Raw genomic sequence first — 26639 nt, forward strand, 5'->3', positions numbered from 1 at the left:
AAGAAAGGTGGTAAGGACAAGTTAGGGAACTATAGACTGGTAAGCCTGACATCGGTGGTGGAAAAGTTGTTGGAGAGAATCCTGAGGGACAGGATGTACATGTATTTGGAAAGGCAAAGATTGATTAGGGATAGTCAACATGGCTTGTGCATGGGAAATCATGTCTGACAAACTTGATTGAGTTTTTTGAGGAAGTAACAAAGAGGATTGATGAGGGCAGAGTGGTAGATGTGATCTATATGGACTTCATTAAGGCGTTTGACAAGGATCCCCCTGGTGAGTAAGGTTAGATCTCATGGAATACATGGAGAACTAGCTATTTGGATACGGAACTGGCTCAAAGGTAGAAGACAGAGGGTGTGGTGGAGGGTTGTTTTTCAGACTGGAGACCTGTGACCAGTGGAGTGCCAGAAAGATAGGTGCTGGGTCCACTACTTTTTGTCATTTATATAAATGATTTGGATGTGAGCATAAGAGGTATAGTTAGTAAGTTTGCAGATGACACCAAAATTGGAGGTGTCATGGACAGCGAAGAAGGTAACCTCAGATTACAACAGGATCTTGATCTGATGGGACAGTGAGCTAAGAAGTGGCAGATGGAGTTTAATTCAGGTAAATGCGAGGTGCTGCATTTTGGGAGAGTAAATCTTAACAGGACTTATACACTTAATGGTGAGGTCCTAGGGAGTGTTGCTGAACAAAGAAACCTTGGAGTGCAGTTTCATAGCTCCTTGAAAGTAGAGTCGCAGCTAGAAAGAATAGTGAAGAAGGCGTTTGGTATGCTTTCCTTTATTGGTCAGAGTATTGAGTGCAGGAGTTGGGAGGTCATGTTGTAGTTTTACAGAATATTGGTTAGGGGGCCACTTTTGGAATATTGCATGCAATTCCGGTCTCCTTCCTATCGGAAAGATGTTGTGAAACTTGAAAGAATTCAGAAAAGATTTACAAGGATGTTGCCAGGGTTGGAGGATTTAAGCTATAGGAATCGACTGAACAGGCTGGGGATGTTTTCCCTGGAGCGTCAGAGGCTGAGGGGTGACCTTATCGAGGTTTACAAAATCATGAGGAGCATGGATAGGATAAATAGGCAAAGTCTTTTCCCTGGGGTGCGGGAGTCCAGAACTAGAGGGCATAGTTTTAGGGTGAGAGGGGAAAGATATAAAAGGGACCTAAGGGGCAACTTTTTCACGCAGAGGGTGGTATGTGTATGGAATGAACAGCTAGAGGAAGTGGTTCTCAGCTAGTACAATTGCAACATTTAAAAGGCATCTGGATGGGTATATGACCAGGAAGAGTTTGGAGGGATATGGGCCAGGTGCTGGCAAGTGGGACTAGATTGGGTTGGGATATCTGGTCGGCATGGACAAATGGACCGAAGGGTCTGTTTCCGTGCTGTACATCCCTATGACTCTATCTACCATATTCTGAGATAGCAAATTCCACAGGTTCACAATCTCTTATAAGAAGTAAATTCTCCTTATCTCTGTCTTAAATCTGCTCCCCTTATCCTAACACAATGACATCTCCTTCTAGATTGTCTCATGTGAGGGAACATCTTCTCTATGTCTACTTTGTCAATTCCTGCAGCACCTTATAAACCTCACTTAGATCGCTCATTATTCTTAATGGTCTTCTAATTCTTCTAAATTGCTCAATCTCTCTTTAATAAACAACCCCCCTCATCTCTGAAATCAATCTATGAACCTCCTCTGAACTCCTGCAGTGCAACTGCACCTTTCCACAAGGGATGAAAATTGTACTCATTTATCTGGGGTTTGGCCAATCAGAACTTAGCAGTGCCCCAGTGGAGGCCATGGCCATTCAGGAGAAACAGCTACCAGACTCTTAGAATCATGAAGTGACCCAGGCCAAGGTGAGTAATGTAGGGAGAAGGTAGTTTCATGGGGAATGATGCAAGAGTTTTCTCTGAACTCTCAAACTATTATAAAACACATGAATTTGAGAATTTGGACCTAACAGAATAGGGTTATATCAGGATGCCCAAGCTTTTCACTTTTAAGATTGCACAAAAAATTAATTAATGTTACCATTAACTGAGCTTGGTACCCAAATTTGGGTTTTATCCATTAATAAAACAGAAATAATAGTATAATTTCCAAATTTTCAACTGCACAAAAGTCAAATCAGTTAATCCAGCAAATAAGAAATGTCAGTGCAAAAATAATTGAATTTCTGAGTCTTTGGCTCAGGGGCTATGCATGGTCTCGAGCCACTATATTGTCACTAGAGCAAAGTGCTTTGTTGACTTGCATATGGACGTAACACTTAGCAATAGGAAACAATAGTGGTTTTTGCAATTTGTTTTCAAATTTTAGAACAACAACAAAATAACGTTTTTATATACTTTTGAGTGGTCATGTGGTTTAAATGGAAAATATTTACTAATTCTGCATTATAATTCTGCTACAGAACCTGGTCTGCAAGTTGACATTGTACCCCAGTGTTCACCTTATGAGACTGTTCTGGGTGCTTTGCTGCACTATAACATCTGCATATCTCCATCCCAGTAATTACGTGGTGTTACTGTCTCCTTCATGTTCTCCTGTATCATGTGCTCAGTGTGACTAAACATTTTTCTACTTTCAGTCCCAGCCTTTGCTGCATGAGAAGTTCCTTCCTGAATTGTTCAGCTGAAAGTTCAACTATTCCTGCTCTATATCTCTTCTAATTCTCACCCTATTCCCCAAATTCCTTTACTTTCCCCCTCAGTTTTCATTTTTCTTTGGAGCCACATGCTTCAGAATCAGCAAGCAGTCTGTCGTCATTATAGCTGTCACTTATAGTAATCAAGCTGAATTGCATAGCGGCATCATTTGATGATCAATTCGCTCTGTATTTCCCAGGGAGCAGGAACATATCTGTGTTTTATGGATCATTCATCGTTGTTCCCTGGAATACATAAATTGATTAAACCTTGGCCAAAAAGGAATCATATTTTCCAACAATGAGTTAGATTAATGAGGGTGAAGAAAATTCAGTCCAACTAAATGCTCTAAAATGCATATGAATGCCTACATTATACAAGCATTTTTGACTTGATGCAGGTGAATCTGTATAAATGTGCCCCACCAAGATGTTTCAGTTTCAAATTGGTCAAAGGAGCTTGTCTATTTATTTGCTTTGCAATATTGTTTTATTGCTAGCTCAAAAAGAAAATATATCTTTATTCTCTGCATTAAATATCTTATCCCATAAAATAATAGAGGACTAATTAACTTGCTGAGGGTGTTTAGCACCATTTTCTACAATGTGTTGCAGTGAATACTTCCAGATTGCAAAGTAAGGGCTGAAAAAAAAATCTCATGTTGATCACATAATGCCAGTTAGCTATAATAGTTAGTTTGGATGATGGAGAAGTTTGAGGGGTGGATCGTGAAATCTAAAATAATTCCATCTAAAACTTAATTCTGTTTTTGTGAGCACCATGACCTTATCAATTTCAAATCTCATTCCTCCTCTCTTCCCATCTTTCTCTCTGTACAAGTCCCTCTCTCTCTCTCTCTTTCACTCACGCACTGTCTACTTCTGTTGTGCTTCACCTTGTGGCTATCCTCATTTTACTGCATAATTAGAAAATAATTTAGAATCTATTGGTTCTTTTCCTCATTTTCCAAAGCTACTCTGGGAAAACAGGGAAATTATACCATAGCTCAAATTAAATCACTTCACAAAGGTCAAATAGTATTTGTCTCCTACCTGGCAGCTGTACTTCACCAAATGCTTTGCAAAGCACCAGACAAGTACTACTCACTCTGAATGCTTTCACTGATATGCTCACATAAACTTCAGAACCTGAGAAGCTAAAAATTCAGTTTATGTTTTGTTTCCTTTTTACGGATTAAAGTGACAGTATCTTCTTTGTGGATTCAGCAAACTTTGGGTGAGAATTGTTTTAGAATTAGCATAAAAATTGTTGAACTCAATCAATCTCATTCAGTCTGTTACAGTGCTTCTGACCCATTAATTTTCATTTATTGGTAGGAGAAATGCCTCTAGCTTTCAAAGGTGCTGTGCAGTGCATTTCCTTTCAGCTTGATGTAGCATGCTTCAATGCTTATAAACTAGCCCCCCCACCACCACCCCACAACAAGGCTACTACTTTCCAGATGTCACGGATCTGTCACTGAAGCTAGACATGACTAGGCTTATGTGACCAAATCCTCTGTGGGATGACTTATCTAGTAGCACCAGTAATTAACTCAAGATGACTAGAAATTCTCCATTTAGCAAAAGGCAGGTCTGCTCTCTGATGCAGTGAGAGCCCCCCTAATTTGAACCATTGTGTGACCAAGATGTGAAAGAAAAACAGAGATAAAGGGTTTTTTGCAGCAGTCTTGCCTGGTTCCCTTTGTCCAAATCTTTTTCTAAACTTTCCATTCTTTTTATATTGTAGTGTCCATTAGCAACTAATTCACCAGCAGAAATTGTTGGATTGTAGTGTACCTGATGAGATATTTTTCTGCTTCAATGATGCTTCCAATTGCCAGTGTGCCCAGGGACTCTCCTCACATTGCTGAACAGCTGGAACTATTCAGGAGCTGAACTTGTGAATAGAGTTTTTATTTAAGTTTGAACGTCTACTTCTAACTTAGTGTTTCAGTGGATGCCAGTGATTGTGGTACTGACTGTGTCTTGGAAGTCTGCAGGTTCTGTTTCTGGTTATTTGTTGGGATTGCATAGTGAAGACTATAACTGACCAAAAAGGTCCAACACTAGGAAAGAGGAGAATCAACCAGTGTACTCACTCTTGGTGGTCTACTGAATTAGCTGAAAATGTGTTGCTGGAAAAGCGCAGCAGGTCAGGCAGCATCCAAGGAACAGGAGAATCGACATTTCGGGCATAAGCCCTTCTTCAGGAATGGCGGGAAATTGTGGTCCTTGAAGAAGGAGGCCATCTGGGTCTGTTTGAGAACGTGGCTGAAGAGCTTCTGTGCAGAGGAGATGACCTGGGGTGTGCAGTGAGAGAGGGACTCACTGAAATCCTTGTAGAGGGAGGAAGAGCGCTTCTTCAAGGAAGCCATCCTTGTAAGAGGATTCGCAGTAGGTTAAAATCTTTGAGAGAAAGTGAGGGCTGCAGATGCTGGAGATCAGAGCTGAAAATGTGTTGCTGGAAAAGCGCAGCAGGTCAGGCAGTATCCAAGGAACAGGAGAATCGACGTTTCGGGCATAAGCCCTTCTTCAGGTCTACTGAATTATCTTTGCTTGAAACTGAGTATGAGGAGAAAAGCCTCAGTTATGAAGCCTTGATTGGTAATTTTCGCATGAGAACTATCCACTAGCAACCAATAGCAAAAGTTAACAAATTCGAAAGAGGAGGAAAGGAACCCAGGAAAAGAATGATGAGTTCAAATACTCATTACTGCAAATGAAGTCTGCTCCCACCACAATTGTGAAAGAGATCGAACATCTGATGTATGCCTTTGTTGTGATCCTTCACAATAACAACAGTTAACACAGGTAACTTGTGTTACAATAGCAGCTTTAATATAGTAATACATTCCAAGGAGCAAGATTTAATATTGAACCACATATAATATTGAGGCAGATGGATATAAAACAAAGAGGTTAGTTTTAAGGAGCAATTTTTAGGAGGCATAGAAGCTTAGGTAGGACATACAAAAGCTTTGTGCCCCACCAGCCGAAAGTATGGCCTCCATTGTTGGAGCAAATAAAATAGGAGATCTAAATTGGAGTAGTACAGACATTTGGAGTTTTTGGGTTGGATGATTTACAGAGATGAGAGGTGAAGCCGTGAATGGATCATGAATGGATTTGCAAACAAGGATGAGAGCTTTAAATTTGAAGTGTTACGTAGCTGGGAGTCAGTGTAGGTTAGTTGAAGTACATGTGACAAGGGAATGGTACTTTGTATGATTTAGGACATAGGCAGGAGATTTTTGAATCAAGTTTGTGGAGGTTTGAATGTGGGAGGCCACATAGAATAGTCAAGTCGAGAGGTGATAAAGGTATGGATGAAGGTTTCAGCAACAGAAGCTGAATTGGCTTGCATTAGCTAATGGCTTGGTGCTGAAATTAGGCAGTCTTAGTGATGACACTTACTGTGTTTTGATGGATACCTGGAACAAATATGAAATTGAAGTTATGAATAGACTAGTTGATCCTCAGACTTTTATGAGGGAGAGAGATGGAGTCAGTGGCAACGGTACAGAGTTTGTGCTAGAAATTAAGTCAATGCCTTTGATTTTCCAGTATTTAATTAGAGATTCTTTTCTGCTCATGACAAACTGCCAGATAGATAAATGTCTAACCTCTCCTGTAATAAAAAATATTGCTCATCAGGCCTTTTTTCCTAAAATAGATGACAAAACTGCCTCCAGAGCTGGGAGCACTTCCTACTCAGTTAAAGCTAAGTGTTGTTCCAACATAAATGGCCGAGTTCCCACTCTGTCGTGTGATCCTAGTCAGGGCCCTCTGGTAATGCCAGGAAATCCTGAACAGCTTTTCCCTGGGCACCAAAATCTAAACCATGCAAATAAATAAAAGATACTGTCTCTTTAAGAGAATCCAAAATGTTTAGCATCAGAAAGGAATGATCATTTTCATTTGTTAAAACCAAACTCTAGAGAACTGGCAATTATGCTTGAATCACTGAGCCGTTGGCGCAATGGTGGACTTAGAAATTCAGACTGCAAAAAATTACAAGAAGAATCCCCACGGATACATGCATTTCATTCAAGTCAAAGACTAATTGTCCCCCCCTGTAATTTGGGGGAGAGGTAGGTGACAAATATATTTACCCTAAGCCAAATTTACCATCTGTTTCCATTTGTGTGTATGTGTATGCTTCCCTCTAGCTATGGTCATATGTTTTCATTGTTCAGGTATAACTTAAAAGTCAACTTATGGGATGAGAAGCTGTATTATCTGTTTTATTTAGTAAGTCTTAAGGTAAAGGAATCCAGAAAGAAGTGTTTTGCAATGCCTTGATAATGCCAGTATGCTACCTAAACCAATGAATTCTAATCTTTAAGAGAATACCGGAAGACGAGTACCAGATAGATGACAGCTTCCTCAAGGAAAATGTTAGCTAACTGTGTTTGAGGACTGAGAATAATTTGCCCGTTTCTCTTCCCAGTTGGGGAATGTTGACCAATGAGTTATCACCAGGGAAGAAAACATTCAAATGTCAAAGATTACTTCAGGATCCTGCTGTAAATATATTTTCTGACTGTCTTTGACGATAGACTAGTTATATGTGAAGTACATTTAGATTACTGTTCATATACATTTAGTCCTTCCATGGGTGATGAGAGTTAACTCCAACAGGCAAATGCTGTAGCAAAGACTGCAGTTTTCATATGTGTCCCCAAGGACACTGTGTGGCATTAAACCAGCAGATTGAGGAGTCTTTTGGAATATAGGCATATACTGACCATTTAATATGTCATCCCAGCAAAAATGCAGAGAATCATTTCTTCTCTCACATGACTAGCAAGTGGTGCTTGGAGTAGGGGGCCATGTTACGGAAGTTTGGAAATATTGGAAGAGGCAACAGTCACTCATCCCAGAAGTTGTGCACTTGTTTTTTATCATCTCACACTATTAATCCTCATTTCTCTTTCCATTCTTCCATTCATTAACATTAGTGGGAAAAAAACATCGAAGAACAGGTTTGTACATTCAGGACAGAATGTAATGCAATGTTTTCAAATTTTCAGCCCCAATGAAAAATATATTTACTGTGTTAAGTTAAATTGTGTTTTATTTTTGAAAAATCAATGTTTGTACAAGATGGACTGATTATAGCTTGCTGTTAACATTCTGGACTGTTTCCTTGTACTCTTTATTTGCATTTCTGCATTCAAAATTGTACAATTGTGAGCTTGTTGTTTCATCTGTTCAGAATCTTGCACATTTTACTCTGTCCTGCTCAAGAGAGAAGCAAGTTAATTTTATTTTAAACTTAACTAAAATTAAAACTGTTTGAGAAATTAGGGCAGTTAGTATCAGGCCTTTTTCTATGAACACCAGTTCCAATCCATTTGATCTGATGGAATTAGGTCTCTCTGTTGCAACGTTTGGTTACACTGTGCCCATAATTTAAGCACTATGAGGGAGCAGCTTTTTGTCATCTCTTGGTGGTAGAATTGTAGCCTCAGAACAGGATGTAGTTTGCATTGTCAATAGCTGGGAAGGTAACAGTGGCATTGAATGTTTTGGATTGGGGATACTTCCAGGCTGGAGCAGATAAACAAAATCTCCCAAGTTTGCCGTCCACTGCTGCCTGAGGTAGGTCACCGGTAGTGTCCATGAAAGGATGACTAAGAATAACGTATTTCACCTTGCCTGGGACAAGCAGGCAGAGTTAGCATGCTGCTTGACTATGATTGCAGTCTTCCCCATGAGGCAGGGTGCCATAAGCCACATGCGCATCACTTTGTGGAACACACGTATAGATTCAAAGATGCACCACAAGCAAAAGGAATTTATTTTCTTCGATGTCCAGATAATATAAAACGTAACAGGTTATAGTCCAACAGGCTTATTTGGAAGTACAAGCTTTCAGAGTGCTGCTCCTTCGTCAGGTAGCTTGTTATTCCAAATAAACCTGTTGGACTATAACCTGGTTTTGTGTGAATTTTAACTTTGTCCACCCCAGTCAACACTGGCACCTCAACATCACAGGTAATATATGATGATAGTTAGGAATTACAATGGTCACTGTCTTATATCCTGAAAGTACTCATGTTGCTTTTGTTTTGCAACAGCCACAATACCTCAACATTTGAGTCACTACAAGAAATGAAAGGAAGCTTATTGGTGGACAAGGCCAGCTGGCTAACCTCTTCACTCAGGACTGCAGTGCACAGTAGAGGGAGACAAAATGACTGGAACCATACACCACTTAGTCTCATATCTGTCATTGAGAAAATGGTAGAATCCATTATAAAGGAGGTATTAGTAAGATATTTGCAAAAGTCATAATACAATCAGAGTCAATGCAGCTTTATGAAAGGGAAATAATGCTTGACACATTTGTTAGTGTTATTCGAGCAAGTAGCATGTAGGGTGGATAAAGGGGAACCAGGTGATGTAGTGCATGTGAATTTCCAGAAAGCAATCAATAAGATGCTGATAAGATCTGGTGGCATTGTGGATGATATATTAGCATAGTTAGTGGATTGGCTAACAAACAGGAAACTGGGAATCAGGATAAGTACTGAAAATGTGTTGCTGGAAAAGTGCAGCAGGTCAGGCAGCATCCAAGGAACAGGAGAATCGACGTTTCAGGCATAAGCCCTTCTTCAGGATTCCTGAAGAAGGGCTTATGCCCGAAACGTCGATTCTCCTGTTCCTTGGATGCTGCCTGACCTGCTGCGCTTTTCCAGCAACACGTTTTCAGATCTGATCTCCAGTCAGGATAAGTAGCTCATTTTCAGAGGGACAAACTGTTAACTTTTGGAGTGCCATAGGGATCTGTGCTGAGGCTGCAACTATTTAGAACATAGAAGAATACAGCGCAGTACAGGCCCTTCGGCCCTCGATGTTGCGCCGATCCAAGCCCACCTAACCTACACTAGCCCACTATCCTCCATATGCCTATCCAATGCCCGCTTAAATGCCCATAATGAGGGAGAGTCCACCACTGCTACTGGCAGGGCATTCCATGAACTCACGACTCGCTGAGTAAAGAACCTACCCCTAACATCTGTCCTATACCTACCCCCCCTTAATTTAAAGCTATGCCCCCTTGTAATAGCTGACTCCATACGTGGATAAAGATTCTCACTGTCAACCCAATCTAAACCCCTAATCATCTTGTACACCTCTATCAAGTCACCCCTAAACCTTCTTTTTTCCAATGAAAACAGCCCCAAGTGCCTCAGCCTTTCCTCATACGATCTTCCTACCATACCAGGCAACATCCTGGTAAACCTCCTCTGCACCCGTTCCAGTGCCTCCACGTCCTTCCTATAGTATGGCGACCAAAACTGCACACAATACTCCAGATGTGGCCGCACCAGAGTCTTATACAACTGCAACATGACCTCAGAACTCCGGAACTCAATTCCTCTACCAATAAAAGCCAGTACGCCATATGCCTTCTTCACCGCACTATTTACCTGGGTAGCAACTTTCAAAGATCTGTGTACATGGACACCAAGATCCCTCTGCTCATCCACACTACCAAGTATCCGACCATTAGCCCAGTACCCCATCTTTTTGTTACTCATACCAAAGTGAATCACCTCACACTTAGCTACATTGAACTCCATTTGCCACCTTTCTGCCCAGCTCTGCAGCTTATCTATATCCCGCTGTAACCTGCCACATCCTTCCTCACTATCTACAACTCCTCTGACTTTCGTATCATCCGCAAACTTGCTCACCCGACCTTCTAACCCCTCCTCCAGGTCATTTATAAAAATGACAAACAGCAATGGTCCCAAAACAGATCCTTGCGGAACACCGCTAGTGACGGCACTCCAAGATGAACCTTTGCCATCAACTACTACCCTCTGTCTTCTTCCAGCCAGCCAACTCCTAATCCAAACCTCCAACTCACCCTCAATGCCATACCTCCCTATTTTTTGCAGTAGTCTACCATGGGGAACCTTATCAAACGCCTTACTAAAATCCATATACACCACATCTACCACTTCCCCCTCATCCACCTCCTTAGTCACCTTCTCAAAGAATTCAATAAGGTTTGTGAGGCACGACTTGCCCTTCACAAAACCGTGCTGACTGTCCTTGATCACATTATTCCTATCCAGATGTTCATAAATCCTATCCCTTACAATTCTCTCTAAGACGTTGCCCACAACAGAAGTGAGACTCACCGGCCTATAGTTACTAGGGTTATCCCTACTCCCCTTCTTGAACAAGGGAACCACATTTGCTAGCCTCCAATCTTCTGGCACTACTCCTGGAGACAACGAGGACATAAAAATCAAGGCCAATGGCTCTGCAATCTCCTCCCTTGCTTCCCAGAGAATCCTAGGATAAATGCTATCAGGCCCAGGGGACTTATCTATTTTCACCCTTTCCAGAATTTCCAACACCTCTTCTCTACATACCTCAAAGCTATCCATTCTACTTAATTGTGACTCAGTATTCACATCGACAACAATGTCCTGTTCCTGAGTGAATACTGACAAAAAGTATTCATTCAGTGTCTCCCCAATTTCTTCAGCCTCCACACGCAATTTCCCACTACTATCCTTGACTGGACCTATTTCTACCCTAGGAGGAGAAAGTGAGGACTGCAGATGCTGGAGATCAGAGCTGAAAATGTGTTGCTAGAAAAGCGCAGCAGGTCAGGCAGCATCCAGGGAACAGGAGAATCGACGTTTTGGGCATAAGCCCTTCCTGAAGAAGGGCTTATGCCCAAACCGTCGATTCTCCTGTTCCCTGGATGCTGCCTGACCTGCTGCGCTTTTCTAGCAACACATTTTCAGCTCTATTCCTACCCTAGTCATTCTTTTATTCCTGACATACCTATAGAAAGCCTTAAGGTTTTCCCTAATCCTACCAACTAAGGACCTTTCATGTCCCCTCCTTGCTGCTCTTAGCTCTCTCCTCAGGTCTTTCCTGGCTACCTTATAACTCTCAATCGCCCCAATTGAACCTTCACGCCTCATCTTTACATAGGCTGCCTTCTTCCATTTAACAAGGGATTCCAATTCCTTATTAAACCACGGCTCCCTCACACGACCCTTTCCTCCCTGCCTGACAGGTACATACTTATCAAGGACACTCAATAGTTGCTCCTTGAACAAGCTCCACATATCAATTACGCCCTTGCCTTGAAGCTTACTTTTCCAAGCCACACATCCTAAGTCATGCCTCACCGCATCATAATTTCCCTGCCCCCAGCTATAACTCTTGCCCTGTAGTGCACACTTATCCCTCTCCATCACTAGAGTAAAAGTCACCGAATTGTGGTCACTGTCCCCAAAGTGCTCACCGACCTCTAATTCTAACACCTGGCCTGGTTCGTTACCCAGAACCAAATCCAGTATGGCCTCCTCTCTTGTTGGCCTATCTACATATTGTGTCAGGAAACCCTCCTGCACACAATGGGCAAACACTGACCCATCTAACGAACTTGAGCTATAGCTTTCCCAATCAATATCAGGAAAGTTAAAGTCCCCCATAACAACCACCCTATTACTTTCAGTCTTCTCTTGAATCATCCTCGCAATCCTTTCTTCTACAATTCTAGGACTATTAGGAGGCCTGTAAAAGACTCCTAACAGGGTGAGCTCACCTTTCCTATTCCTAACCTCAGCCCAAACTACCTCAGATGGCGAGTCTTCATCCATCGTCCTTTCCACAGCTGTAATACTATCTTTGACAAGCAATGCCACACCTCCCCCTCTTTTACCCCCACCTCTGACCCTACTAAAACATTTAAACCCTGGGACCTGCAACAGCCAATCCTGTCCCTGTTCTACCCATGTCTCCATAATAGCCACAACATCGAAGTCCCAGGTACCAACCCACGCTGCAAGTTCACCTACCTTATTTCGTATACTTCTTGCATTGAAGTATACACACTTCAATCCACTTTCCTGTTTACAGGCACCCTCCTTTGAAATTGATGCCATGTTCCAAACCTCCCTCCACTCCAGGTCCTGCACCCTAAAGCTACAGTCTGGGTTCCCATGCCCCTGCAGAGTTAGTTTAAACCCCCCCCCAAGAGCATTAGCAAACCTCCCACCAAGGATACTGGTGCCCCTCAGGTTCAGGTGCAGACCATCCTGTTTATAGAGGTCCCACCTTCCCCAGAAAGGACCCCAGTTATCCAAATACCGGAATCCCTCCCTCCTGCACCATCCCTGTAGCCACGCATTTAAATGTTCTCTCTCCCTATTCCTCGACTCTCTATCACGTGGCACGGGTAACAAGCCAGAGACAACAACTCTGTTCGTTCTAACTCTGAGCTTCCAACCTAGCTCCCTGAAAGCCTGCCTAACATCCTCAGCCCTCCTCCTACCTATGTCATTGGTGCCAATGTGGACCACGACTTCGGGCTGCTCCCCCTCCCCTTTAAGGACCCGGAATTGCAATTTATGTTAATGATTTGAATAAAGGGACCTATTAGATTGTAATATTTGCTCCTGACACAAGGATATGAAAGAAAGTAATTTGTGAGAGGCTTCAATAAATCAGATGCAAAAGAATATACATCCAGTGAGTAGGAAAAATCTGATGGAGTATAATGTGGAAAGTGAGAGGATGTCCACTTTGGCACGAAGAATAAACATTATTTAAACAGAGAGATTACAGAATGCTGCAATACAGTGGGATCTGGGTGTCATTGTACACAAGCACAAAAGGTTAACGTGTAGCTACAATAAGTAACCAGGAGAGTAAATGGGAAGTTGGTCTTTTCTACAAGTGGAAGGGGTAGAAAAAGGGCAGTCTTACTATAACTAAGCAAGGTATTGGTGAGACTGCACATTTTTCTTTGTTCTTTTATATAATGTGAATGCTTTTGTTTCCCATTCCTCATTACATTTGAACTGACATTTCACAAGACAGTTAAGAGTCAGCCACAAAGGCGAACTGACCCATCCGGCTTGACAGTTGATATGACCAATGCTGCCCATTCCGCAAACTGGTTTGATAATTCTTTTGTTTTCCAGCCTTCTGATTTCTGCCTCTACTTTTGCCTATCAGGCAAATGGCTCCTGGGCAGGTCTTGAAAAATTGTGGACTTGCTTCCTGGTCAGCATGCAAGGTGGCCTTAGCTCCTTTGATAGTCCCTAGACATTCCTGACAAACCTGCATATATTTAATTTGGACTTCACTGAGGCAGCCATTTTCTAATCGAAAAAGTTTTAACCAGTCGAGATGAACCTCAAGAAATTTCGCCCCATCAAGCTTTGGCCCGAGCCTTTTTATGACAATCAGTGGTAACTGAACCAGCTGCTTCTCATGAAAAACCAAAACCAAAGTTGTACTCTTAATTTGTAAATGTTCCCAGGTATAGGTTCTCTTGTGCAAACTTAAAAGTTGGAGTTCAGAACAAATTTTGTTAAAGACTAGTTCTATGATCATTGAAATGGCTGCACCACTATCGACCTCCATTAGGACTGGGTGACTATTTAAGCAGATGTTTATTTCAGTTGGCTTTGATTTAGATGTTGCTAAGCAATTTAACTGTTCCAGACCAGATGTAGGTGTACTTTCCAGGGTATGTACTCTCCTGTATTCTGGAGTTCTTTTACTCAATGTAGGTCTAATGGGTCTCTTTTGCTGTCTCAAACCCACATACCAACAGCAATGGTTTGCCAACCCAGATCCTCCACTGTCCCCATTGCACTCTCAGGAAAGAGAGACCTCATGTCCTCTAATGCAATGCCTGCAAATCGCATTTAATGGAGTGAAATATTGCTACAAGGCCAAATGAAATTCCTTACCATATCTTACCAAGGTCGCTCAAGGAGTGTGCATGTGGGTCTTTGTCTGCCTATGTGTGTGTGTCTGTCTGGGTTGGGGGTTGTGAGTGTGAGAAAGTGTATGTGTGTGTAGTGAGTGTAGAGTGTCTTAAGTCTGTGAGGGAGTGCGTGTGGGAGTGTGTGTGTCTGTAAGGGTGTGTGTGGGTGTTTCACACAGGCACTCCTATACACACATACACACATATACACAGATGCGCACACAGACACCCACACGCACCCTTACAGTCACACACACTCCCACACTCACACATGCACCCCCTCACAGACTTAAGACACTCTGCACTCACTACACACACACACATACACTTTCTCACACTCACAACCCCCAACCCAGACAGACACACACACATAGGCAGACAAAGACCCACATGCACACATATATTTTGTGGGGTCAATTTGTACTTGCAGGGTTACATTGTAGTTTGCTCAAAAACTGCATGCATTCATGTAAAACTCTGAGCTCAAAAACTGCATGAATTCATATAAAACTCCGTTATCTCACTCTTTAGATTAGAATCAATCTAAACATCATGGCATAGACAGAGAACACAGGGGGCTAACACCTTCAACATATTGTCTAGCTATCACCCATTGTTAACAGCTAACCTGGGAATGCAACTTTTTAAAAAAAAGGTTTTGTGATTTACACATGAAAGAAGTGAAACTATCATGGTATTCAAACAGATGAAAGACTTAACAGACAATCAATCTTTCAATGTATAATTTCAGTTACATCACACTGTAAATTTTTGCTATAAATTCTGTGTGTTCGGATTGAGCCCTCCACTATCACCTGATAAAAGAGTGACGCTCCGAAAGCTAGTGTGCTTCTAATTAAACCTGTTGGACTATAACCTGGTATTGTGTGATTTTTAATTTTTGTTGGACAGGGTAGTGCGAATGTAAAATGTCCTCTTCCCCCAGGATCAGCAGTGAAGGTCCTGACACCACAACATGCCAGCCTAGCCTGAGATTGCCACCTTGTTCAGTGCAGTCTCAGCTATCTGGAGGAATGTGCAACATTGCAGGAAGAAGGTCAATGTCTTTCTCAATTCCGCCAGTATAAATGCCACCATCTGTTACTTTACACACCTCCCACCAAGGCTCATTCTTTACCATTCTTGCTAATGCATGAAGATCCCCCACATTCACCCTTACTTGCCCCAAGGAGCAAAGCAGACCACAGCAGGACAGAAATAGTCAATTTGGGTGATATGCAAACCGTTACTTGGCTCCTCACCCTTTAACAGCAGAGGATCCTGATTTAGATTGCCCAAGCAGCCCCTGGACTAGTACATGAGGCTACCCTTGACTTACCATGCCAGGATCCCCTGAACAAAGGCTATCCCCTTGATTGGACTGAGGGCTGCTGGCAACTGTGGCTAACACTCTAGCTTTGAGTCTGCGCTAAATGGCATGGCAAGACAGTAGGAATATGAACCTGTTATCTCTGGCTGAGAGGCAATTTGAGAAAAACAAGGCAAGGCAAACCAAGAAGGGGTTGATGCCACTATCCAGGTAGGCTCAGTGTGAGTGAACGCTTTGACAGCAAGCAAAGAGCATGGAGATACAGCCTGATCATGTCCATGAGCTGGTGCAAGAGTCTTTACTGCAGAATTACACTGATGCACCAGTGCAGTATAAGGTGCAAAAGCATCCTCTAATCTGATTGGAAATGTGCCCTTCTGGGTTCTGCACATTTTGGATGCCAAATAGCATAGGTGTGGGGTGTGTGTTGCCATTGCTCATAGAGTCCAACATGTGTCATCTGTGAACTTACAGCTCAAACCTCCCAATTTCATGTCCAGATCATTCATGTAACAGCAAAGGACTCAGCACTATGTTATGCCACTGAAGACAGGCTTCCAGTCACAAAAAGAGCCATTGGTCCTCATCTTTTGCTTTCGACCATTGAGCCAATTTTGGATCCAATTTGCCAGATTGCTTTGGATTCCATGGGTTCTTACCTCCTTGACCAATCTCCCAAGTGATATTTCATCAACAGCCTTATTGCAGTCCAAGAAATACATTACTACCCTCATACACACATGGTCACGTCCTCAAAAAATTCAAAACTGTCAATAATGATTTTCTGTCATTGTGATTATCCTTGATTAATCATTGCTTATTCAAAGAACAAAGAAAATTACAGCACAGGAACAGGCCCTTTGGTCCTCCAAGCCTGCACCGATCCAGATCCTTTATCTAAACCTGTTGCCTGTTTTCCTGTATTCCTCTGCTCCCTGCCCATTCATGTATCTGTCTAGATACATCTTAAATGAAGCTATCATGACGGCCTCTACTTCCTCTGCTGGTAACACGGTCCAGGTACCCACCACCCTCTGTGTAAAACATTTTTCATGCATATCTCCCTTAAACTTCTTCCCTCTCACCTTGAACTCGTGACACCTAGTAATTGAGTCCCCCACTCTTGGAAAAAGCTTCTTGCTATCCACCCTGTCTATACCTCTCATGATTTTGTAGAGCTCAAGCAGGTTCCCCCCTCAACCTTCATCTTTTTAATGAAAATAGTCCTAATTTACTCAACATGTCTTCATAGCTAGCGCCCTCCATACCATGCAACATCCTGGTGAATCTTTTCTGCACCCTCTCCAAAGTATCCACATCCTTTTGGTAATGTGACAACCAGAACTGTACGTAGTCTTTCAACTGTGGCCAAACCAAAGTCTGAGACAATTGTAACATGACATGCCCACTCTTGTAGTCTATACCCCATCCGATGAAGGAAAGCATGCCTAATGTCTTCTTGACCACTCTACTGACCTGAGTTGCCACCTTCAGATTACAATGGACGTGAACACCCAGATCTCTCTGTACATCAATTTTCCCAGAGCTTTTCCATTTACCATATAGTTTGCTCTTGAATTGGATCTTCCAACATCTCGCATTTGCCTGGATTGAACTCTTTCTGCTCAACTCTCCATTCTGTCTATATTCTGCTGCATTCCCTGACAGTCCTCTTCACTATCTGCTACTCCACCAATTTAGGTGTCATCTCCAAACTTGCTAATCAGGCCACCTATACCTTCCTCCAGATCATTTATGTACATCACAAACAACAGTAGTCCCAGCATGGATCCCTGTGGAACACCACTGGTCACAGTTCTTCATTTTGAGAAACTCCCTTCCACTACTACTCTCTGTCTCCTGTTGCTCAGCCAGTTCTCCAACCATCTAGCTAGGACACCCTGGACCCCATGCAACTTCCTCCATCAGCCTGCCATGGGGAACTTTATCAAATGCCTTACTAAAGTCCATGTATATGACATTTACAGCCCTTTCCTCATCAATCAACTTTGTTACTTCCTCAAAGAATTATATAGCTATATATACCCTTATAACCCTCACACACGCTCATGCATGTTAAAGACAGACAGTATGACATAGTCATTATGAATAGAAAACACGTAGACAGGGATCAAAATTCTGAAGATTCAAACTCCACTTCCCAAGGTGGGTTCAATGATATCTCGTAGTTTCTTTTGTTTTCAGCACTGATGACACACTGTAAAGCAATTGTTGTTCTTCACTCGATAGTTGATGTGATGGATTTGGATTTTTTTTTTTATTAATTCTTTTTTCTTTTAAGCTTTCTTGGTTTGTTTTGTGTTTTCAGTCAGACGTGGAGAAGGAGAGAGGTATTTTAATTTTGCCAGTTCTGGCTGCTCTGCACTTAAAAATTTGTAACTATATAACTACTCATTCGACCAATCCAAGGGTTGTGGTCCAGCAGTTTTTCATTAACTCAAAATCTCCTGACATCATAGCACCGTACTGCTTCTAGTGGGTCTGGTCTTATGATAGAACAGGGTGTCCCAGAAATGGTTGTGTCTGGCACATTGTTACATATGATTTTGAAAGTATGAATGTATCAGGCAGTTGCTTAATGAGTGTGGGACAGCTTTACAATTTTGGCAGAAATCCCCAAATGTGGACAAGGACAACATTGCAAGGTCATCAAGGATAGGTTTGCTTTTGTTGTTCTTGGTGACTCAATCAATGAGGGGTGGTTTGTTAGATTTTGTCTTTATTTGTCTATAGCTGTTTGATACAACTGAGTACCTCCTAGACCATTTCAGGAGGAGGTTAAGAGTTTGCTGTAGATCAGAACTCACATTCATGCCAGGACTGGTAAGGATGACAGATATCCTTCCCAAACAGATATTAGTGAAAGAGTTGGGATTTTATAATAATCCTGTGGTTTCAAGATCATTATTACTAAAGATTTGCTTTTTATTCCAACCTTTGTATTAATTAATTGCATTTAAACTGTTATGAGATTTGAGCTCATGTCACTGCAGTATTAGGTCATACACCTGGATTACTCCAATGGTCCAATAACATCAACACAATGGCACCTATATTCTCCTGTATTTTAAGAAAATGACATGGGACAGGAGTAGGCTATATGGTTTCTCAAGTCTGCTCTGCCATTCAGTTAGGAATTTTCTGGCCTTGGCTTCAATTCCACTTTCATGTTTAAAGATAACTATAAACTGAATTGGGAAAGCTTGTGCCAAACAAAATAAGGAGCATCCTTCAGAGGTGGAGGTTAATACATCTGGGGTTCTAAGAGACCACAGGAAAACACATAAAAACTTTACCAATTGAATTTATCTATTAATTAATAAGTTATTTTAAATAAGAATTTGCTGTAAATAGCCAAATATAGACTTCTGAACATGGAGTAAGAAAGTTGATTAAAGGCTGTTTAACTTTTCACAATCACTCACTGTCAGAGAGGAGTATTTCAGGATCTGTTTGTTTACAGTCAACATTTACAGTAAATAAATTAATCAGTTGAGCATATCAATATGATGCATTAGCCATTACAAGCAGCAGAGGAGAAAACCTTTTACAGATCTTACTGGATGAGGTGTCATATGGCACATTAATAGCATTAAAGTGTCAAAAAGCAAGCCAGCCCTTTAAATATTTGATGAACTGTATCTTATTCCATTTAGCCCTCTGCATTGAAATAATCTGGAATTCTGAATTAATTACTTAATTAAAGGTGACAAGTACAAAATGTAACCTTTGGCTTGTAAATAGTCTTCATGGGTATATCCACAATAAGAAGACCATGGCATCCCTCCTCTGTAACCAGACACATGCTTATCTGTATGAAAGAACAATTCACAATGAAGGTGCTTAATTTATTTCACTTCTGCTTTTGGGCTGCAGTCAGATTCAGGTAACACTGCATGTGCTTTACTTTTTTAATCCTTTAATATGTACAATAACATTCTACTTTTATCTCCTTCTTGACTCCTAGTCATCTCTTTAATAGTAAAAAGAATTTCTTCCGGATTCAAACCACACGGAAACAGAGGTATCAAGCTCCTGGATGGGTCCTTTGGAATGCCAACTAACTGAATCTGCATGAACCCTCCCCCCCCTCAGTCCTAGAATTCCTTGCTTCAGCAGACATTGGAGACTAGCCTGTTCTCCATTAGGTAGACTTTTAGATGCTTGATGTTAGATTATTTTTATGCCTGTTCATGCATGGATTCTTGGAGTTAATCTTTTGATTATCAAGGTATTACCTTATTAACACTTCTGAAATTCTAAACTAAGTTGTTATGAACCTGGAATTCCAGCATTCCATGGCCTTTTCTGCTGTTGGTGTGAGTATATTGTTTTGTGCGATGCTCAGAGATTCTCATCCTACATCCAGTGGTCATCTCGAAATAGTGGAAGATGTAAAGCCTAATTTTGTATAGTGGTTATCCTCTATTCCAGAGTCTTAACAAGAAGAGATTGATTTCATAAGTCTGGATGTTTTTAAAAGGAGGAGAATACATAATTGAAGATTTCTTCAATTTCCTTCTGTGCTGAAATTCATGATCCAAGTATTATTGTCTGAATGCCAAGAACTCCCAGTACCTCACCGAAAGGACCATTCTCCATGTGTGGGTCTGAACAATGAGTTTTAACATCTTATTCAAAATGGAGGCATTACAGTCAAACTTCATCCAGTTCTTGTTTGGTATTCATTTGAGTTGCATGTTCCAGCAGAGAACATTTAAGCCCATTACAATATCTCACAACTGCACCATTTAGGATGAATGAGGGATTTTAACAGGAGCTGCAAGTGGAGATCCCTGAATTGAAATTTTAAACCTCTCAATTATTTGATTTCCTGCCTTTGCAAATGTCACACCTTTCTTGTGGCGGCCCTGAGAGTACATTCTATTGATTGACAATGGGAAGAGTACAAAAAGGGTTGAGAAATTATTAAATACGACAGAATGAAGTTGGGCCCATTGCATTCAACCAGTTCTTTGTTTTGTAACCAATGTGTTTCTGTCCACCAAAGCAAAACAGGGAGCCAATCTTGTAGTTTCAGGGTTAAATTCAGACAAGAGTTTCATATGAAATTTATAATGCAGTTTAATGTGGGCATTTACCTTTGGACAGTAGCAGTGATAGTGGAGAATGGACCTCTGGTTGGAGCAGAGGAAAACCCATCTATAAAAGACTTATTTGTTGAATTGGTTGGGGGAAGAGGAGTTGAATGGCTAAACTGGTATGGGCTGACTGGCCTTAGTACATCCTGTGAATTCTACATATAAAACCAGCAAATTGCATTAATATAGCAGCTTTAACAATGTTTAAAAAGTCCCAACCTGCTTCAAAAGAGCAAATCAAATAAAAAATTGAAGACCAAGCCCACCTGAGAGATTAGGACAAATGACCAAAGCTTAATCAAAGAGATTTTAAGGAGCATCTTAAAGAAGGAAAGAGTGAGATTGAGGAGTGGAATTCGAGAAGTTAAGGTTTTGGCAGCTGAATGCACAGACACCAATGGCAGAAAGATTAAACTAGAGGTTACATAACAGGCCAGAATTAGAGAAAAATAGGTATCGTGGAAGGTTTTAAAGTTGGAGAAAGTTAATAAGATAGGGAGGTGACAAAGCCAAAGAGGGACATAAGAATAATGGCAGCCTTTATGGGTGAAAGAGCAGAGGAGTGAAGGGTGAACAAGACTTGATCTGAACTAGATGTAACATGGCAGAGTTAATCAATATAATGGAGGTGGTGGTCTCGATTGAAATGTGATCAACTTGGGATAATGTACAAGTCAACAACATTGCAAACAATCTGTCTCAGCCGCTGACAGTTATCAAGGAGAGGATGTCAATGGAAAGGGAGCAGAGTTTGTAACAGAAGTTTGTACAGGTCTTCAATCTTTCCAAGATTTTGTTGGAGAAAGTTTCTGCTGATCTAGTATATGAATTCAGGCATTAGTCTGAAAATTTAAATATCAGGACAGCATCCAAAAGCACATTAAGTTCTATATGTCAGTTGATAAAAGCTCATCACCATGTCCTTTGTCATCTCCTCCACATTGTGTTGTCACACTGCTTTTCCAACATCCAATCCTGGACATATGAATATATACGTCAAGAGCAAGTGGAAGCCATTTTATCCCTACTCTTTCCCTTGTTATTTTCTTTCCTTTATATACTTATGGAATATCTTGGGATTCTCCATAGTCCTCACTGCCAATGTTTTTTCATGTCTCCTCATTGCTTTCTTGAGCTCCTCCTGCATTTTATATATTTTCTCATGCCTGTGTTGTTTTGCTCCCTTTCTACTTGTTATATGTCTCTCCTTTCCTTTTAATCCAGTCACATCCAGGGTTCTCTGAGCTTGTTGCTGCCGAAATTTCATTGTAAGGTCATTAATTAATCCTGTCCCATTGTCAATACCAGGTCTTATATAACCAGCTCTCTGGTTGTCATACAGTCATTGAGATGTCCAGCACGGAAATAGACCCTGCAGTCCAACTCGTCCATGCTGACCAGATATCCCAACCCAATCTAGCACCTGGCCCATATCCCTCCAAATCCTTCCTATTCATATACCCATCCAGATGCTGTTTAAATGTTGCAATTGTACTAGCCTCCACTACTTCCTCTAGGAGAAAGTGAGGACTGCAGATGCTGGAGTACCAGAGTTGAAAAATGTGCTGGAAAAACACAGCAGGCCAGGCAGCATCCGAGGAGCAGGAGAGGGACTTATGCCCGAAACGTTGATTCTCCTGCTCCTCGGATGCTGCCTGGCCTGCTGTGTTTTTCCAGCACCACATTTTTCAACTCCACTACTTCCTCTGGCAGTTCATTCCATACACATACCACTCTCTGTGTGAAAACGCTGCCCCTTAGGTCTCTTTTATATCACCCTAAGCTTATGTCCTCTATATTTCTGGACTCCACCACTCCAGGGAAAAGACTTTGTCTATTTATCCTATCCATGCCCCTCATGATTTTGTAAACCTCAAAAACGTCACCCCTCAGCCTCCGATGCTCCAGGAAAAACAGCCCCAGTCTGTTCAGCATCTCCCTATAGCTCAAATCCTCCAACCCTGGCAACATTCTTGTAAATCTTTTCTGAACTCTTTTAAGTTTCACAACATCTTTCCGATAGGAACGAGACCAGAATTGCATGCAATATTCCAAAAATGGCCTAACCAATGTCCTGTACAGCCGCAACAGGACCTCCCAACTCCTGTACTCAATACTCTGACCAATAAAGGAAAGCATACCAAATGCCTTCTTCACTATCCTATCTACCTGCGACTTCACTTTCAAGGAGCTTTGAACCTGCACTCCAAGGTCTCTTTGTTCAGCAACACTTCCTCTGACCTAACAATTCAGTGTATAAGTCCTGCTATGATTTGCTTTCCCAAAATGCAGCACCTCGCATTCATCTAAATTTAACTCCATCTGCCACTCCTCAGTCCAACTGATTAAGATCCTGTTGTAATCCGAAGTAACCTTCTTCGCTGTCCATTACACCTCCAATTTTGGTGTCATCTGCAAACTTACTAACTATACCTCTTATGCTCACATCCAAATCATTTATATAAATGATGAAAAGTAGAGGACCAGCACCGATCCTTGTGGCATTCTGAAAAACAACCCTCTACCACTCTCTGTCTTCTACCTTTGACCCAGTTCTGTATTCAAATGGCTAGTTCTCCATGTATTCCATGAGATCTAACCTTGCTAACAAGTCTTCCATGGGGAACCTTGTCGAACATCTTACTGAAGGCCATATAAATCACATCTACCACTCTGCCCTCATCAATCCTCTTTGTTGCTTCTTCCCACACACATGATTTCCCACGCACAAAGCCATGTTGACTATCCCTAATCAGTCCTTGCCTTTCCAAATACATGTACATTCTGTCCCTCAGGATTCTCTCCAACAACTTGACTACCACCGACGTCAGGCTCAATGGTCTATAGTTGTCGTTACCACCTTTCTTAAATAGTGGCACAATGTTAGCCAACTTGCAATCTTCCAGCACCTTACCTGTGACTATCAATGATACAAATATCTCAGCAAGGGGCCCAGCAATCACTTCCCTAGCTTCCCACAGAGTTCTAGGGTACACCTGATCAGGTCCTGGGGATTTATCCACTTTTATACATTTCAAGACATTCAACACTTCTTCCTCTGTAATATGGACATTGTTCAAGATGTCACTATCTATTTCCTTCCATCCTATCTTCCATGTCCTTTTCAACAGTAAACACTGATGCAAAATACTCGTTTAGTATCTCCCCCATCTCCCGTGGCTCCACACAAAGGCCACCTTACTGATCTTTAAGGGTCCCTATTCTCTCCCTGTTACCCTTTTGTCCTTAATGTATTTGCAAAACACCCTTTAGATTCTCCTTAACTCTATTTGCCAAAGCTATCTCATGTCCCCTTTTTGCCCTCCTGATTTCCCTCTTAAGTATACTCCTACTGCCTTTATACTCTTCTAAGGATTCACTCAATCTATCCTGTCTATACTGGCATATGCTTCCTTCTTTCTCTTAACCAAACCCTCAATTTCTCTCGTCATCCAGCATTCCCTACACCTGGAAGTCTTGTGGAAGTCAGAAACAGGGAATGAGCAGTCACTTTATTGGGAGCTTTCTACAGACCGCTCAATAGCAACAGAAACATAGAGGAGCAGATTGGAAGGCAGATTTTGGAAAGTTATAGAAGTAACAAGATTGTTGTCATGGGTAACTTCAACTTCCTTCATATTGATTGGAACCTCCTCAGTGCAAACGCTTTGGATGGAGCAGACTTTGTCAGGTCTGTCCAGAAAGGATTCCTGACTCAATATGTAGATAGACCGGAGGAGAGAGGAGGCCATCTTTGATTTGGTGCTTGGCAATGAGCCAGGTCAGGTGTCAGATCACTCGATGGGAGAATAATTCAGTGATCACAACTCCCTGACCTTTACTAAAGTCATGGAGAGGGATAAGAGCAGACGTTATGTGTTTAATTGGGGATGGGGGAATTACAATGCCATTAGGCAGGAACGGTGGAGCATAAATTGGAAACAGATATTTTCAGGGAAATGTACAACTGAAATGTGGAGGTTGTTTAGGGAACACTTGCTGCGAGTACTGGACAGGTTTGTCCCATGAAGCAAGGAAGGGATGGTAGGGTGAAGGAACCTTGATTGACAAGGGATGTAGAACATCTAATCAAGAGAAAGAAGGAAGCTTACTTAAGATTGAGGAAGCACCGATTAGATAAGGCTCTAGAGGGTTCAAGGTAGCCAGGAAGGAACTGAAGAATAGACTTAGGAGAGCTAGATCGGGCATGAAAATGCCTTGGCGGGTAGGATTAAGGAAAACCACAACGCGTTCTACACTTATGTGAGGAACAAGAGGATGGCCAGAGTGAGGGTTGGGCCGATCAGGGGTAGTGGAGTCGGAGATAGGGGAGACCCTTAATGAATACTTTGCTTCAGTATTCACTAATGACAAGAAAGCGGAATTAATATTTGGTAATGCTGAAGTGGCCAAGGCTTTGAATAACTATTTTGTGTCAGTTTTCACTATGGAAGATGTGTCTAACATGCCATAGAGTGATGTTAAGGATACGATGGGAGATGAGGACCTCAATTCAATTGTTATCACTAAGGGAGTAGTGTTGAGCAAAAGATAGATAAGTCCCCTGCTCCTGATGGAATGGCAGAAGTTATAGTAGATGCATTAGTGGTAATTTCACTGGACTCCAGGCAGGTCCTGGCAGACTGGAAGATAGCAAATGTCATGCAGCTGTTCAAAAAAAAAGAGTATAGGCAAAGGCAGGTAACTATAGGCCAGTTAGCTTAACATATGTAGTGAAGAAACTGCTGGAGGCTTTCATTAAAGAAGAAATAGAAAGACATCTGGATGGAAAAAGCTCTGTCAGGCAGACACAGCATGCATTCAGGAAGGGAAGGTCATGTTTGACAAACTTACTGGAGTTTTTTTGAGGACACTACAAGCACGGCGTATGGAGGGGAACAGATGGATGTTGTATACTTGGATTTCCAGAAGGTGTTCAATAAGATGCCACATAAAAGATTCATCCATAAGATGAGAATGCATGGAGTCTGATTAGATTTTAGATTACATTACAGTGTGGAAACAGGCCCTTCGGCCCAACAAGTCCACACCGACCCGCCGAAGCGCAACCCACCCATACCCCTACATTTACCCTTTACCTAACACTACGGGCAATTTAGCATGGCCAATTCACCTTACCTGCACATCTTTGGACTGTGGGAGGAAACCGGAGCACCCAGAGGAAGGGCTTATGCCTGAAACATCGATTCTCCTGTTCCCTGGTTGCTGCCTGACCTGCTGCGCTTTTCCAGCAACACATTTTCAGCTCTGATCTCCAGCATCTGCAGACCTCACTTTCTCCACCCAGAGGAAACCCATGCAGACACGGGGAGAACGTGCAAACTCCACACAGTCAGTCGCCTGAGGCGGGAATTGAACCCAGGTCTCTGACGCTGTGAGGCAGCAGTGCTAACCACTGTGCCACCGTGCCGCCCACGGTGCGGGGAATGTACTAGTATAGATAGAGTCGAGAGTGTGGTGCTAGAAAAGCACAGCAGGTCAGGCAGCAACCAAGGAGCAGGAGAATCGATGTTTTGGGCAAAACCCCTTCATCAGGAATGAGGCTTGTGAGCCAAGGGGTAGAGAGAAAAATGGAAGGGGGTGGGGCTAGGGGGAAGGATGCTGAGAATGTGATAAGTAGATGAAGGTGGGGGTAATGTGATAGGTCGGAGAGGAGGGTGGAGCGTATAGGTGGGAAGGATGTTGGACAGGTAGGAAAGGTTATGAGGGCAGTGTTGAGTTGGAAGGTTAGATC

At 42.0% G+C, this 26639-nt stretch overlaps 1 protein-coding gene across 1 annotated transcript in view; it reads left to right on the plus strand.

The window, feature by feature from the left end:
- Nucleotides 1–26639, plus strand: part of kcnq4 (potassium voltage-gated channel, KQT-like subfamily, member 4) — a 789375-nt gene that overhangs the window by 676706 nt on the left and 86030 nt on the right. The window contains exon 9 of the mRNA XM_043717965.2: nt 6606–6758. Coding sequence (XP_043573900.1) covers nt 6606–6758 — 153 coding nt within the window. The remainder of the gene's footprint in view (nt 1–6605; nt 6759–26639) is intronic.

This window comes from Chiloscyllium plagiosum, unplaced genomic scaffold (assembly GCF_037043375.1).
Source record: "Chiloscyllium plagiosum isolate Xiang-an unplaced genomic scaffold, Cpla_swu_hap1 HiC_scaffold_30, whole genome shotgun sequence".
Classification (NCBI taxonomy): domain Eukaryota; kingdom Metazoa; phylum Chordata; class Chondrichthyes; order Orectolobiformes; family Hemiscylliidae; genus Chiloscyllium; species Chiloscyllium plagiosum.